Consider the following 16,416-nt stretch of genomic DNA (forward strand, 5'->3'; position numbering starts at 1 on the left):
CCTTGCAGCTTCTGGCAGACCGCATTGAGCGTCTGGAGCTGCGATTGGATTCATACTGGAGCATCCGCGATGCTGAGAAAGTCGTGAATAGCACGTTCAGTGAGTTGGCCACACCGCAGGTAAAGGCTACACAGGCAGAAAGGGAAGGGGTGGCCACTAGACAGCGTAGCAGTAGGTAGGTAGTGCAGGAGTCCCCTGAGGTCATCTCCCTCCTAAACAGATATACTGTTTTGGATACTGTTGGGGGAGATGTCTCATCAGGGGAAGGCAGCAGCAGCCGAGTTCATTGCACCATGGGTGGCTCTGCGGCACAGGAGGGAAGGAAAAGGAGTGGGAGAGCTATAGTGATAGGGGATTCGATTGTAAGGGGAATAGATAGGAGTTTCTGCGGCCGCAAACGAGACTCCAGGATGGTATGTTGCCTCCCTGGTGCAAGGGTCAAGGATGTCTCTGAGCGGCTGCAGGACATTCTGGAATGGGAGGGTGACCAGCCAGTGGTCGTGGTGCACATAGGTACCAACGATATAGGTAAAAAACGGGATGAGGTCCTACAAGGTGAATTTAGGGAGTTAGGAAATAAACTAAAAAGTAGGACCACAAAGGTAATAATCTCTGGATTACTACCAGTTCCACGTGCTAGTCAGAGTAGAAATAGGAGGATATTTCAGATGAATACGTGGCTTGAAAAATGGTGCAAGGGGGAGGGATTCAAATTTCTGGGGCATTGGAACCAGTTCTGGGGGAGGTGGGACTGGTATAAACAGGACGGTCTGCACCTGGGCTGGACTGGAACCAATGTCCTAGGGGGAGCGTTTGCTACTGCTGTTCAGGAGGCTTTAAACTAATGTGGCAGGGGGATGGGAACAAGTGCAGAGAGACAGAGGGGTGTAAAATGAGGGTAGAAGCAAAAAGTAGTAAGGTGAAAAGTAAAAGTGGCAGGCAGGCAAATCCAGGGCAAAAAGCAAAAAGAGCCACTTTTCAACATAATTGTATAAGGGCTAAGAGTGTTGTAAAAACAAGCCTGAAGGCTTTGTGTGTCAATGTGAGGAGCATTCGTAACAAGGTGGATGAATTGAATGTGCAGATAGTTATTAATGAATATGATATAGTTGGGATCACAGAGACATGGCTCCAGGGTGACCAAGGATGGGAGCTCAACATCCAGGGATATTCAATATTCAGGAGGGAAAGACAGGAAAGAAAAGGAGGTGGGGTAGCATTGCTGGTTAGAGAGGAGATTAACGCAATAAAAAGGAAGGACATTAGCCCGGAGGATGTGGAATCGATATGGGTAGAGCTGCATAACACTAAGGGGCAGAAAACGCTGGTGGGAGTTGTGTACAGGCCACCTAACAGTAGTAGTAAGGTTGGGGGTGGCATTAAACAGGAAATTAGAAATGCGTGCAATAAAGGAACAGTAGTTATAATGGGTGACTTCAATCTACATATAGATTGGGTGAACCAAATTGGTAAGGGTGCTGAGGAAGAGGATTTCTTGGAATGTATGTGGGATGATTTTCTGAAACAACATGTCGAGGAACCAACTAGAGAGCAGGCCATTCTAGATTGGGTATTGAGCAATGAGGAAGGGTTAGTTAGCAATCTTGTCATGCGAGGCCCCTTGGGTAAAAGTGACCATAATATGGTGGAATTCTTCATTAAGATGGAGAGTGACATAGTTAATTCAGAAACAAAGGTTCTGAACTTAAAGAAGGGTAACTTTGAAGGTATGAGACGTGAATTAGCTAAGATAGACTGGCAAATGATACTTAAAGGGTTGACGGTGGATATGCAATGGCAAGCATTTAAAGATCGCATGGATGAACTACAACAATTGTTCATCCCAATTTGGCAAAAGAATAAACCAGGGAAGGTAGTGCACCCGTGGCTGACAAGGGAAATTAGAGATAGTATCAAGTCCAAAGAAGAAACATATAAATTAGCAAAAAAAAGCGGCACACCTGAGGACTGGGAGAAATTCAGAGACCAGCAGAGGAGGACAAAGGGCTTAATTAGGAAAGGGAAAAAAAATTATGAGAGAAAGCTGGCAGGGAACATAAAAACTGACTGTAAAAGCTTTTATAGATACGTGAAAAGAAAAAGATTGGTCAAGACAAATGTAGGTCTTTTACAGTCAGAAACAGGTGAATTGATCATAGGGAACAAAGACATGGCAGACCAATTGAATAACTACTTTGGTTCTGTCTTTACTAAGGAGGACATAAATAATCTTCCAGAAATAGTAAGGGACCGAGGGTCTAGTGAGATGGAGGAACTGAGGGAAATACATGTTAGTAGGGAAGTGGTGTTAGGTAAATTGAAGGGATTAAAGGCAGATAAATCCCCAGGGCCAGATGGTCTGCATCCCAGAGTGCTTAAGGAAGTAGCCCAAGAAATAGTGGATGCATTAGTGATAATTTTTCAAAACTCCTTAGATTCTGGATTAGTTCCTGAGGATTGGAGGGCAGCTAATGTAACCCCACTTTTTAAAAAAGGAGGGAGAGAGAAACCGGGGAATTATAGACCGGTTAGTCTGACATCGGTGGTGGGGAAAATGCTAGAGTCGGTTATCAAAGATATGATAACAGCACATTTGGAAAGAGGTGAAATTATCCAACAAAGTCAGCATGGATTTGTGAAAGGAAAATCATGTCTGCCGAATCTTATAGAATTTTTTGAAGATGTAACTAGTAGAGTGGACAGGGGAGAGCCAGTGGATGTGGTAATTTTAGATTTTCAAAAGGCTTTTGACAAGGTCCCACACAGGAGATTAGTGTGCAAACTTAAAGCACATGGTATTGGGGGTATGGTATTGATGTGGATAGAGAATTGGTTGGCAGACAGGAAGCAAAGAGTGGGAGTAAACGGGACCTTTTCAGAATGGCAGGCAGTGACTAGTGCGGTACCGCAAGGCTCAGTGCTGGGACCCCAGTTGTTTACAATATATATTAATGATTTAGACGAGGGAATTAAATGCAGCATCTCCAAGTTTGCGGATGGCACGAAGCTGGGCGGCGGTGTTAGCTGTGAGGAGGATGCTAAGAGGATGCAGGGTGACTTGGATAGGTTAAGTGAGTGGGCAAATTCATGGCAGATGCAATTTAATGTGGATAAATGTGAGGTTATCCACTTTGGTTGCAAGAACAGGAAAACAGACTATTATCTGAACGGTGGCCGATTAGGAAAAGGGGAGGTGCAATGAAACCTGGGTGTCATTGTACACCAGTCATTGAAGGTGGGCATGCAGGTACAGCAGGCAGTGAAAAAGGCAAATGGTATGTTGGCATTCATAGCAAAAGGATTTGAGTACAGGAGCAGGGAGGTTCTACTGCAGTTGTACAAGGCCTTGGTGAGACCGCACCTAGAATATTGTGTGCAGTTTTGGTCCCCTAATCTGAGGAAAGACATTCTTGCCATAGAGGGAGTACAGAGAAGGTTCACCAGATTGATTCCTGGGATAGCAGGACTTTCATATGAAGAAAGACTGGATCGACTAGGCTTATACTCACTGGAATTTAGAAGATTGAGGGGGGGGATCTTATTGAAACGTATAAAATTCTAAAGGGATTGGACAGGCTAGATGCAGGAAGATTGTTTCCGACGTTGGGGAAGTCCAGAACGAGGGGTCACAATTTAAGGGTAAAGGGGAAGCCTTTTAGGACCGAGATGAGGAAAAACTTCTTCACACAGACAGTGGTGAACCTGTGGAATTCTCTGCCACAGGAAACAGTTGAGGCCGGTTCATTGGCTATATTTAAGAGGAAGTTAGATATGGCCCTTGTGGCTAAAGGGATCAGGCGGTATGGAGAGAAAGCAGGTACAAGGTTCTGAGTTGGATGATCAGCCATGATCATACTGAATGGCGGTGCAGGCTCGAAGGGCCAAATGGCCTACTCTTGCACTTATTTTTTATGTTTCTAAAACAGAAAGTAGGGGGTCGGAGGGAAAGATGTGCTTGGTGGTGGGATCCTGCTGGAGATGGTGTAAGTTACAGAAAGTTATGTGCTGGAAGTGGAGGGTGGTGGAGTGGTAGGTGAGGACAAGAGGAAGCCTACACCACCTCCCTCACTACCATTCAGAGTCCCACACAGTCTTTCCAGGTGAGGCGACACTTCACCTGTGAGTCTGTTGGGGTCATTTACTGTACCCTGTGCTCCCAGTGCGGCCTCCTGTATACAAGTGACACTTGACATAGACTGGGAGACTGCTTTGCTCAGCATATAAGCTCTGCCTGCCAGAAAAAAAACCAGGATCTCCATTTTAATTCCACTTCCCGTTTCCATTCTGATATGTCAGTTCACAGCCTCCTCTACTGTTGTGAGGAGCAACACCTTGTATTCCATCTGGGTAACCTCCAACCTGATGGCATGAACATTGATTTCTTGAACTTCTGGTGATGCTCCCTACTTCACCATTCCCCATTCCCATTTCCACCTCTCATCTCATCTCCTTCCTGCCCATCACCTCCCTCTGGTGCTCCTCCCCTTCTTTCTTCGCTGGCCTTCTGTCCTCTCCCATCAGATTCTGCCTTCTCCAGCAATGTATCTCTTTCACCAATCAAATTCATAGTTCTTTACTTTACTCCTACCCCAACTCCTGATTTCACCCCCCTTGCCCCCAAGGGGTTTTTCCTCCCTTTACCCCACTTTCTTACTCTGACTTCTCATCTCTTTTTCCAAGTCCTGATGAAGGGTCTTGACCTGAAATGTCAACTGTACTTTTTTTCCATAAATTCTGCCTGGCCTGCTGAGTTCCTCCAGCATTTTGTGTGTGTTGCTTGGATTTCCAGCATCTGCAGGCTTTTTCCACTGAGGATGGGTGGGAATACAACCAGAGGTCATCGAGTAAAGGTGAAAGGTGAAAAGTTTAAGAAAAACATGATGGGAAATATCTTTATGCTCAGAGGGTTGCGAGAGTGCTGCTCGTGCAAGTGGCGCATGCAAGCTCGCTTCCAAAGTATAAGAGAAGTTTGGACAGGTACATAGATGGTAGGGGTATGGAGGCCTATGGCTCTGGTGCAGGTCAATGGCAGTAGACAGTTTAAGTGCTTTGGCACGGACTGAATGGGCCGAAGAGCCTGTTTCTACGCTGTGCTCTTCTATGACTCTATAAAAACAAGGTAACATGATAAGGTGGCATGTGTTATGTGTGGAACAAATGCACTTTTTGGGCAGTTTCATACCCTATATATGCACCCAGATGTTTCTAATATTTTTCTGAAAATTTATCAAACAGCAGATGACCATAGCCATGTGACTACAGTTCTATTTATGGTGCGCGTTAGGCAAATAAGACTTACCTTCAGCAAAGTCTGTTTGCAGTCTTGAAGTTTGCCACACTTGAAGTAAGCCCTTGCTAAGAAGAGCAGTACTTCTGTACTCTGGTGTTTGTAAAACTTCTTCAAGCAGTTTTCATACTGGCCAAAACAAAAGAGCATATTACTCACAGTTCCTCTACAACTCTCATCTAGGACCTGGGCTCCTAACCTGCATGATAATGGAAAGATAAAGGGCTTTGGGATGTCCTAAGGCAGTGAAAGGCATTGAAAATAATAAGTTCTTGTTGTTTTTTTTGTGCTGGCTATTTTGAAAAGCTCATCCACTGTTGGGATTCTGTCCACTGACGCACAGCCACTTTCCTTTCGAGTGACTCACCTTTACTGGCCTTATCTAAGAAAGGATATGCTGGCTCTGGAGAGGATCCAGAGGAGGTTCACAAGAATTATCCCAGGAATGAAAGGTTAATGTATGAAGAGCATTTGATGGCTCTGGGCCTGTACTCCCTGGAGTTTAGAAGAATGGGGTGGGTGGGAGAATCTCATTGAAACCTAGCAAATACTGAAAGGCCTAGGTAGAGTGGATGTGGAGAAGATGTTTCTAATAGTGGGAGAGTCTAGGACCTGAGGGCACAGCCTCAGAATAGAAGGACGTTCCTTTAGAATAGAGAGAGGAACTTCTTTAGCCAGAGGGTGGTGAATCAATCAAGATGGTGCAGGTGTACATCAGCAACTCTCTATGGGCTGCAGAAAATTGTACCAGTTTTCCTCTTAAATATACTCCACTTTGAACTACTTTTATTGCAATCAGCAGCATGTAAATTTCCTCTCAATAACAGATTACAAAATTACATCAATGATCTTCAGATCTCATGATCGATGGTTAAATGTGGAGCAAAAGCCAGTTAAGTGCAGTGCCTTTAAAAGTCAATGCCATGGCTGAAATTGCGGCAGGAGAGGCGGAATTCAAACCAGGCTGAAGTGCAGGGGGATGAGGCCTCCTTTGCCTAGCATCTTGTTGGCGAATGTGCAGTCACTGGAAAATAAGACAGATGATCTCAGGGCAAGGCCGAGGCAGAGGCAGATCTCAGTTGTTTGTTGCACTGAAACACAGTTAACTGCAGAAACACTGGATTCAATGATATGAGCGCAAGTTTTTATGATTTTCAGAATAGACCGAACTGTCAACTCTGGTAAGGAAAAAGATGGTGGCATGTGCTGTTCAGTCATTTGTCATTGGTACACAGATGTTGGGGTTATGTTGACTTTTTGTTCCCCTGACGTTGAACAACAATTAAATGTAGACCATTCTATTTGCCTCAGGACTTTTCATCCACGATCCTGACCACAGTTTACTGGTGGCCAATTATAAGCAAGAACTTGCAAAACTGATGATGTCTGTAAACAAGAAAAAGCCCATCCCAGCGCATTTCAAATTATAGCCAGCAACTTTAAACAGGCCTGTTTGAACTATGTTAATAATGCCCATCATTCCTTTCCAAGACCACATTTTGGCAGTTCAGATCACTTGGCTAAACTCCTACTACCTGCATGCAGACAGAACCTAAAGAGCAAGGCTCCAGAGATCAAGACGGGAGGCAGAGGAATGGTTACAGATTGCTTTGAGTCAAGGGACTGGGCCGTGTTCAAGAGCTCATCTGAGGACCTGATGACTACACCAGTGTCATTACAGATTTTATTAAAACTGAAATTGAGTGTGTCCCTACAAAATCATTCTGTTCTTTTCCCAATCAGAAGCCCTGGATGAACAATGAAATCCTGAATCTGCTGATAGCCAGATCAGAGGCATTCAAGTCTGGAGGTGCAGATATAATCTCCAGGAAGGCATCTCATAAGCGAAGTGGAGATTCTGCACAAGATTGGAGTCAACGAGGGATGCTCGACAGTTGTGGCAGGGTTTGAATGGCATAACCACCTACAAAGTTAAATCATGTGACATAGTGGACAGCAGAGCTCGCTTCCAGATGAGCTCAATGCCTTCTATGCTCTCTTTGACCACCAGAACAGGGAGGAACCATTGTGCACCCTCATGTCTCCTGATGATCCTTTGGTCTTAGTATTTGAAGATGAATTTCAGGCTAACTTCAAGAGAGTGAATCCAAGGAAAGCATCCAGTCCAAACAAAATACCTGGCCGAGTAATGAAGACCTATGCCGATCAACTCTCTAGTGTATTCATGGACATTTTCAACCTTTCGCTCCGGCAGTGTGTGATACCCACGTGCTTCAAGCAGGCTTCAATCGTACTGGCGGTAACTTGTCTAAATGATTATCGCCCAGTGGCACTTACATCCAGTGATGAAGTGTTTTGAGAGGCTGGTGTGGAAGTACATCAGCTCCTGTCTGAGTTGTGACTTGGATCCACTATAATTCGCCTTCACATAACTCTGGAACATCTGGACAGCAAAGATGCACCCATCAACATGCACTTTATCAATTACAGCTCAGCATTTAACACCATCATCCCCTCAAAACTAATCAGTAAACTCCAAGACCTGGGCTTCAGTATCCGGTTGTGCAATTGGATCCTGGAGTTCCTCACTTCAGATTCAGATTCAGATATAGTTTATTGTCATTTAGAAACCACAAATGCAATGCAGTTAAAAAATGAGACAACGTTCCTCCAGAATGATATCACAAAAGCATATGACAAAACAGACTACACCAGAAAATCCACATAACGTTTGGCAATCCCCAATCCAGAGTCCGGAGAGGCTGCTGCGTATTAATATCGCGCTACCATCTTAGCGTTGTTCCCCGGAAAGGAGCTCCAAATCCACCAGACAAACAAGACCAAAAACTAAAGCTACAAGACCTGCACAAAACCACATAATTACAACATATAGTTTCAACAGTGCAAACAATAGCATAATTGATAAAAAAAACAGAGCATGGGCACAGTAAAAATAGTCCAAAGATGTTAAAAGACTATAAGTTCAAAAGAAACCACTCCATAGTTTCCACAAGTTCTCAGGGTCCCGATTGACTCGTCATTCCACGCCGGCGGCAGAAGGCAATACCCCCGCTATGGACTTCCACAGCGCCGCCCGACTCAGCCACGCAGACGCAGCACACAATGAAAGCGCCGCCGGACCCAGCCTCGCAGACACAGCACACAGTGAAAGCGACCTGAGCGGACTCCGAGTCCGTCGAACCTCCGACCATCCCCTCTGGCACAGCTTCTCCAAGCACCATCCTCTGCCCAGCGTATTAAGATACCCCGCCAACGGCCATCAGTAATGCGACCCCGAGGACTGGGGGCCTGTTCTTGTAGACCCCTGTCAGTTCAGATTGGCAAAAGCAGTTCCTCTGCACAGGAGCACTGCAGGGAAGTATACTTAGCCCCCAGCTCTACTCACTTTACACCTATGACTGTGTGGCTGAGTACAGCTCCAACACCATATACAAGTTTGCTGATGACACCACTGTTGTGGGCTGTATCACAGGCGGTGATGAATCATCATACAGGAGGAAGAATACTCGACCGAATGGTGTAATAACAACAACCTTTCACTTGACGTCAATTAGACCAATAAACTGATTGTAGATTTCAGGAGAGGGAAACCAGAGGTCCATGAGCCAGTAATCGTTGGAGGGTCAGAGTTGGGGGGGGGGGTCAGTGACTTAAACTTCCCGGGTGTCACTATCTCAGAAGACCTGTCCTGGACCCATCATATAAATATAATTGCAAAGAAAGCACAACAGCTGCTCTACTTCCTTAGGAGTATGCAGAGGTTTGGCATGTCATCAAAAACCTTGGCAAAGTTCTATAGATGCTTAGTGGAAAGTATGCTGACTGGCTGCATTATGGCCTGGTAAGGGAACACCAATGCCTCTGAGTGGAAAATCCTATAAGAAATAGTGGATTTGGCCCAGTACATTACCATAAGACATAGGAGCAGAATTAGGGCATCTAGCCCATCGAGTCTGCTCTGCCATTCAATCATGGCTGATCCTTTCTTTTCTTCTCCTCAACCCCAGTTCCCGGCTTTCTCCCCGTAACCTTTGGTACCATGTCCAATCAAGAACCTATCAATCTCTGCCTGAAATACATCCAACGACGTGGTCTCCACAGCTGCATGAAGCAACAAATTCTACAAATTCACCATCCTTTGGTCTAAGAAATTTCTCTGCATCTCTGTTTTGAAAGGGCGCCCCTCTATCCTGAGGCTGTGCCCTCTTGTCCTAGACTCTCCCACCATGGGAAACATCTTTTCCACATCTACTCTGTCTAGGCCTTTCAACATTCGAAAGGTTTCAATGAGATACCCCCTCATCCTTCTGAACTGCAGCAAGTACAGACTCACGAGCCATCAAATTTTCCTCGTATGACAACCCTTTCATTCCCAGAATCATCCTTGTGAACCTCCTCTCCAATGTCAGCACATCTTTTCTAAGATGAGGGGCCCAAAACTGTTCACAAAACTCAAGGTGAGGCCTCACCAGTGCCTTATAAAGCTTCAGCATCACATCCTTGCTCTTGTATTCTAGACTTCTTGAAATGAATGCTAACATTGCATTTGCCTTACTCACCACCGACTCGACCTGCAAGTTAACCTTTAGGGTGTTCTGCACAAGGACTCCCAAATCCCTTTGCATGTCAGATTTTTGGATTTTCTTCCCGTTTAAAAAATAGTCTGCACATTTACTTCTATGACCAAAGCGCACGATCATGCATTTTCCAACATTGTTTTTCATTTGCCACTTTCTTGCCCATTCTCCTAATGTCTAAGTCCTCATCCTGTGTCCTCAACACTACCTACCCATCCACCGATCTTCATATCATCTGCAAACTTGGCAACAAAGCCATCTATTCCATCATCTAAATCATTTATATACAGCATAAAAAGAAGTGGCCCCAACACTGACCCCTGCGGAACACCACTAGTCACTGGCAGCCAACTAGAAAAGGATCCTTTTATTCCTACTCACTGCCTTCTACCTATTAGCCAATGCTCTAACCATGTTAGCAGCTTTCCTGTAATACCATGGGCTCTTAACTTGGTAAGCAGCCTCATGTGTGGCACCTTGTCAAAGGCCTTCTGAATGTCCAAATATATGAGGGGTGATTAATAAGTTTGTGGCCTAAGGTAGTAGTCAATTTTAGAAAACCTAGCACATTTATTTTTCAACATAATCCCCTCCTACATTTACACACTTAGTCCAGTGGTCGTGGAACATACGGATCTTGGACCTCCAGAAAGTGTCCACAGCAGGGGTGACTGATAAGTTTGTGGCCTAAGGTAGAAGGAGATGAGTTATACAGCTCTCGTTGCATGCACATGCAGTTCAACTTTTTGAGTGATTATGCAGAAAGTTTGAAGTTAATAACTCATCAGAGTGATTGATAAGTTCGTGGCCTAAGGTAGAGGGAGATGAGTCATTAACTTCAAACTTCCTGCACAATCACTCAAAGAGTTGACCTGAATCACCCCAACCACAAACTGTTCCAGCTACTACCATCCAGGAAACGCTACTGCAACATTAAAGCCAGGACCAACAGGCTCCGAGACAGCCTCTTCCACCAGGGCATCAGACAGATTCATTTACGCTGACACAATTGTATTTCTGAGCTATATTGACTGTTCTGTTGTATATTTTACTGTATATACTATTTATTACAAATTACTATAACTTGCACTTTGCACATTTGGACAGAGATTTAGCATAAAGATTTTTACTCCTCATGTATGTGAAATATGTAAGAAATAAAGTCAATTCAATTCACTACCATCAGGCTCTTGAACAAAAGGGGATAACTACACTCATTTAAGGACTCTTATCTTATAGAAAACCTACAACACAATACAGGCCCTTCGGCCCACAAGGGTGTGCCGGATATGTCCCTACCCTAGAAATTACTAGGCTTACCCATAGCTCTCTATTTTTCTAAGCTCCATCTACCTATTCAAAAGTCTCTTAAAAGACTCTATCGTATCCGCCTTCACCACCTTTGCCGGCAGCCCATTACTGAATAAGTGCATCAGGAACTTTCCACACCGAATCATCTAAATGTGTCACCTTGCAGGGCTGGCAGTGGATTCCGACACAGCAGATCACATCCATGGCAGATCCTTAAATAATTTCCATAACAAGTCCTCAGTGAGGCCACAAATAACAGCATACAAATTAAGAACAGGAGTAGGCCACTGGGCCTTCTCTAAATATGATGATTGATTTGAATCTCTCTGAGATAATATGAATGGCATTGACTGTAAACTGGCTTCTGTGACGACTCCAATAGGAAAAAGACTTTGTTTCCATTGCCTCCAGAGAAGAAAGGTTTCAAACTCATGAATCTCAGAGAAAGGTTTGTGTCAATCCTGTCTTAAGTGTACCAACACTTAAACAGTGACAATTAGTTCTAGGTTGTCCAAGAAGAGGAAATTATTATCTCCACGCTGTCAACACCCCAGAATCTATTTATCTTTAAAATGAGTTACCTCTTGCTCTTCTAAATTTCAACAAATACAAAACTAACCTGTCAAGCAATTCTTCATAAGACAACTTTCTAATTCCAGTTAGTCTAGAAAAGTTCCCTTTAACTACTTCTTCTTCTTCAGCCCATCACCCCTATTGAAACACTACCCACCAACAGCAGCCTGTCATCAGAGTCCTCTGTGCAGGGTTGACAGAAAGTTGATCAGCCCTGTGGCTTCTGGTTTCACTACAAAACTTCATATGTCTTCTAGGTGAAGATCCTTTTTCTCACAGGGATGAGGTCTTTGGAGCTTCTGTTGGCGTTTCTGTAGTTCTGGGTGTTTACAGGCTGGGGTTGCTAGCCCCATGTCCAAGTCTTTCACAGCTGGGCTGTCATTTAACCATTTACTACTGATCATCTTTCCTTAAATAAGAACCCCAAAGTTATATGAAATATTCTATCACTGGCAAAGCTCTCCCTACAAGGAACGCTGCCACAGGAAAGCAGCATCCGTCGTTATGGCCTGGTATGGAAACACCAATGCCCTAGAACAGAAAAGCCTACAAAAGTAGTGGATACACCCCTGTCCATCACGGGCAAAGCCCTTCCCACCAATGAGTGCATCTACAAGGAGCGCTGTCGCAGGAAAGCAGCATCCATCATCAAGGACCCCCAGCTTCCAGGCCATATTCAAGCAAGAGCCAGTTTTCAGCTCTTAATGCAAAGAGTAAATTGGAAGCAGTTAATTGAAGTTAATAGCACAACTTTGCAAACACACTCTGATGCACAGACCAAGAGATAAGGTTCGCAAAGTTGTGATCGTGAGACATTTGCATATGCATCAACAAAAGTTAAGACAATGGGACTGTGTTAATTCTCCTGGGTTTGGAGTAATGGGTTTATACCAGTGGAAACAATTTTCAAGGAAGACACAGACCTAACTGATACTATTAGTTAGCTCTATCAATAGCTGGGGAATGTCTGGCTCTCTGTCGTCAGTAGGTTTTAGAATATTTGTACTAATTATAGTTTCCCCATCAAAAGTGTTTGAACCTTTACACAAACAGACATACTTTATTGATCCCGAGGGAAATTGGGTTTCGTTACAGCCGTGCCAACCAAGAATAGTGTAGAAATATAGCAATATAAAACCATAAATAATTAAATAATTATCAGTTAATCGTGCCAAGTGGAAATAAGTCCAGGATCAGCCTATTGGCTCAGGGTGTCTGACACTCCGAGGGAGGAGTTGTAAAGTTTGATGGCCACAGGCTGGAATGACTTCCTATGGCGCTCAGTGTTACATCTCAGTGGAATGAGTCTTTAGAGATGTCTTATCAATTACAGCGTGCCTCCATTGTAAACACGTACCTCAAAGGAACCACCTCTTCTTACTGCTGCTTTTTGGAAAGAATACAGGAGCCTTAGGTCCCACAGCACCAGGTTCAGGAACTGTTATTACCCTTCAACTATCGACTCTGAGATGCGGTCTCAGCAATACCCTCAATACACCACTAATGTTGTACTGAATTGCATTAAATACACATTTCTTAGCCTTGCTCATTACCTGCATAATATCCTTTTGCAAATCGTGCATCAGTACACACAGATTCCTCTGTACCCCAGACCTTTGCAATATCCCAGGTTCATGATCAGTTAACTGCTCTTAAGTCCACAGATGCTGCCTGATCTTTTGAGTATTTCCACTGCTTTGCTTGTTACTAAAGCTGTGCTCTAAACACAATTAACATTTAGATTTTTATAATAGCAGGAATTATCATCCGAATTCAACAAATGTAATTGGAAGTTAAAATAATGGGCGTGTTTAATACATACCATCTGCACAGCACTAATGTACTGTTTCTGTTCCACGTAGATATGAGCCAGATTTAGCCAGACGTCACTGATTTCTGCTGTTGCCTCTCTCACCTGTGCAAATACATCGCGAGCTTCACGCACATAGCCCTTGTGGGCCAATACCGCACCTGTTGAGAGAAAGGCAAGGACATTTGTAAACCATTTTGGTACTGATCATAGTGAAGAGATGTTCCTACAGAATCATGGACGTTATATAGCATTTTAAAGCAAGTGCAAACATGGAAAGACGTGGGAACGCTGGCATTGCAGAGGGTCGAGAGGAGCTTCACGAGAATGATACTGGGAATGAAAGGATTAATGTATGACAAGTGTTGGAGTGATATTTACAAATTTTCCAGTCCTCTGGAAGCATTCCAGAACCTAGTAATTCTTGAAAGATCATTACTAGTGCCTCCATAATCTCTTCAGATACCCCTTTCAGAACCCTGATGTGTAGTCCATTTGGTCCATGTGACATATCTACCTTCAGACCTTTCAACTTCTCAAGTACCTCCTCTTTAGTAATAGAAATTATACTTGATTCTGCCCCTGGCATTCTTGAATTTCTGGCATACTACAAGTCTTCCACAGTGAAGAACTGATGCCAAATACCCATTAAGTTTATCCGGCATTTCTTTATCCACCATTACTACCTGTGCCATGTCATTTTCCAGCAGTCCAATATCCACCCTTGCCTCTCTTTTACTCTGCATATACTTGAAAAACCTTTTGGTATCCTCTTTTATACTACTGGCTAGCTCACCTTCATATTTCATCTTTTCTCTCCTTATGGCTTTTTTAGTTGCCTTCAGTGGTTTTTTTTATAAAAGTATATCCAGTCCTCTAAGTTTCCAATAAATTTTGCTGTATTATATGCTCTCACTTTCCCTTTTATACTGCCGACTTTCCTTCTCAGCCACAATTGCATCATCTTGCTTTTAGAATACTTCTTTGGGATATATTTATCCTGAACCTTCCAAACTGCTCCCAGAAACTTCAGCCATTGCTGCTCTGCCATCATCCCTGCTACTGTCCCCTTCCAATCAACTTTGGTCAGCTCCTCTTTTGCCTCTGTAATTCCCTTTACTCTACTATAATATTGATAGATTGAAACACAGAAAACCTACAGCACGACACAGGCCCTTCGGCCCACAAAGTTGTGCCGAACATGTCCCTCCCTACCTCAGAAATTACTAGGCTTACCTACAGCCCTCTATTTTACTAAGCTTCATGTACCTCTCTAAAAGCCTCTTAAAAGACCCTATCGAATCCACCTCCACCACGGTTGCTGGCAGCCCATTACACTCACTCACCACTCTCTGAGTAAAAAACTTACCCCTAACATCTCCTCAGTACCTACTCCCCAGCACCTTAAACCTGTGTCCTCTTGAAGCAACCATTTTAGCCTTGGGAAAAAGCCTCTGACTATCCACACGATCAATGCCTCTCATCATTTTATACACCTCTATCAGGTCACCTCTCATCCTCGATCACTCCAAGGAGAAAGAACCGAGTTCACTCAACCATAAGGCATGCTCCCCAATCCAGGCAACTTCCTTGATAAATCTCCCTGCACCCTTTCTATGGCTTCCACATGCTTTCAGTAGTGAGGCGACCAGAACTGAGCACCTAAATTCAATTCCACAATTGATGAAGGCCAATACACCATATGCCTTCTTAACCACAGAAAACCTGCGCAGCTGCTTTGAGCGTCCTATGGACGGACCCCAAGATCCCTCTGATCCTCCATACTACCAAAAGTCTTACCATTAATACTATATTCTGCCATCATATTTGACCTCCCAAAGTGAACCACTTCACACTTATCTGGGTTGAACTCCATCTGCCACTTCTCAGCCCAGTTTTGCATTTATCAATGTCCTGCTGTAACCTCTGACAGCCCTCCACACTATCCACAACACCTCCAACCTTTGTATCCTCAGCAAACTTACTAACCCATCCCTCTACTTTCTCATCCAGGTCATTTATAAAAATCACGAAGAGTAAGGGTCCCAGAACAGATCCCTGAGGCACCCCACTGGTGACCGATCCCCCTGCAGAATATGACCCGTCTACAACCACTCTTTGCCTTCTGTGGGCAAGCCAGTTCTCGATCCACAAAACAATGTCCCTTTGGATCCCATGCCTCCTTACTTTCTCAATAAGCCTTGCATGGGGTACCTTATCAAATGTCTTGCTGAAATCCATATACACTACATCTACTGCTCTTCCTTCATCAATATGTTTAGTCATGTCCTCAAAAAATTCAATCAGGCTCATAAGGCACGACCTGCCCTTGACAAAGCCGTGCTGACTACTCCTAATCATATTATACCTCTCCAAATGTTCATAAATCCTTCCTCTCAGGATCTTCTCCATCAACTTACCAATCACTGAGGTAAGACTCACTGGTCTATAATTTCCTAGTCTATCTCTACTCCCTTTCTTGAATAAAGGAACAACATTCACAACCCTCTAATCCTCTGAAACCTCTCCCGTCCCTATTGATGATGCAAAGATCATCACCAGAAGCTCAGCAATCTCCCCTCTTGCCTCCTACAGTAGCCTGGGGTACATCTCATCCGGGCCTGATGACTTATCCAACTTGATGCTTTCCAAAAGCTCCAGCACATCCTCTTTCTTAATATCTACATGCTCAAGCTTCTCAATCTGCTATAAGTTATCACTATCACCACCTTTTCCATAGTGAATACTTAAGTAAAGTATTCATTAAGTACTTCTGCTATTTCCTCCAGTTCCATACACACTTTTCCACTGGCACATTTGAAAGGTCCTATTCTTTCACATCTTATCCTCTTGCTCTTCACATACTTGTAGAATGC

At 43.9% G+C, this 16,416-nt stretch overlaps 1 protein-coding gene across 1 annotated transcript in view; it reads right to left on the minus strand.

Annotated features, from left to right (window-relative positions):
* The window catches only part of ctr9 (CTR9 homolog, Paf1/RNA polymerase II complex component), a 104,949-nt gene that overhangs the window by 20,854 nt on the left and 67,679 nt on the right, over positions 1–16,416 (minus strand). Inside the window, exons 16-17 of the mRNA XM_073049955.1 lie at positions 13,553–13,701; positions 5,300–5,416 (exon numbers count right to left, since the gene is read on the minus strand). Of these exons, the coding sequence (XP_072906056.1) occupies positions 5,300–5,416; positions 13,553–13,701 (266 nt within the window). The remainder of the gene's footprint in view (positions 1–5,299; positions 5,417–13,552; positions 13,702–16,416) is intronic.

Source organism: Hemitrygon akajei, chromosome 6 (genome assembly GCF_048418815.1).
Source record: "Hemitrygon akajei chromosome 6, sHemAka1.3, whole genome shotgun sequence".
Taxonomy (NCBI): domain Eukaryota; kingdom Metazoa; phylum Chordata; class Chondrichthyes; order Myliobatiformes; family Dasyatidae; genus Hemitrygon; species Hemitrygon akajei.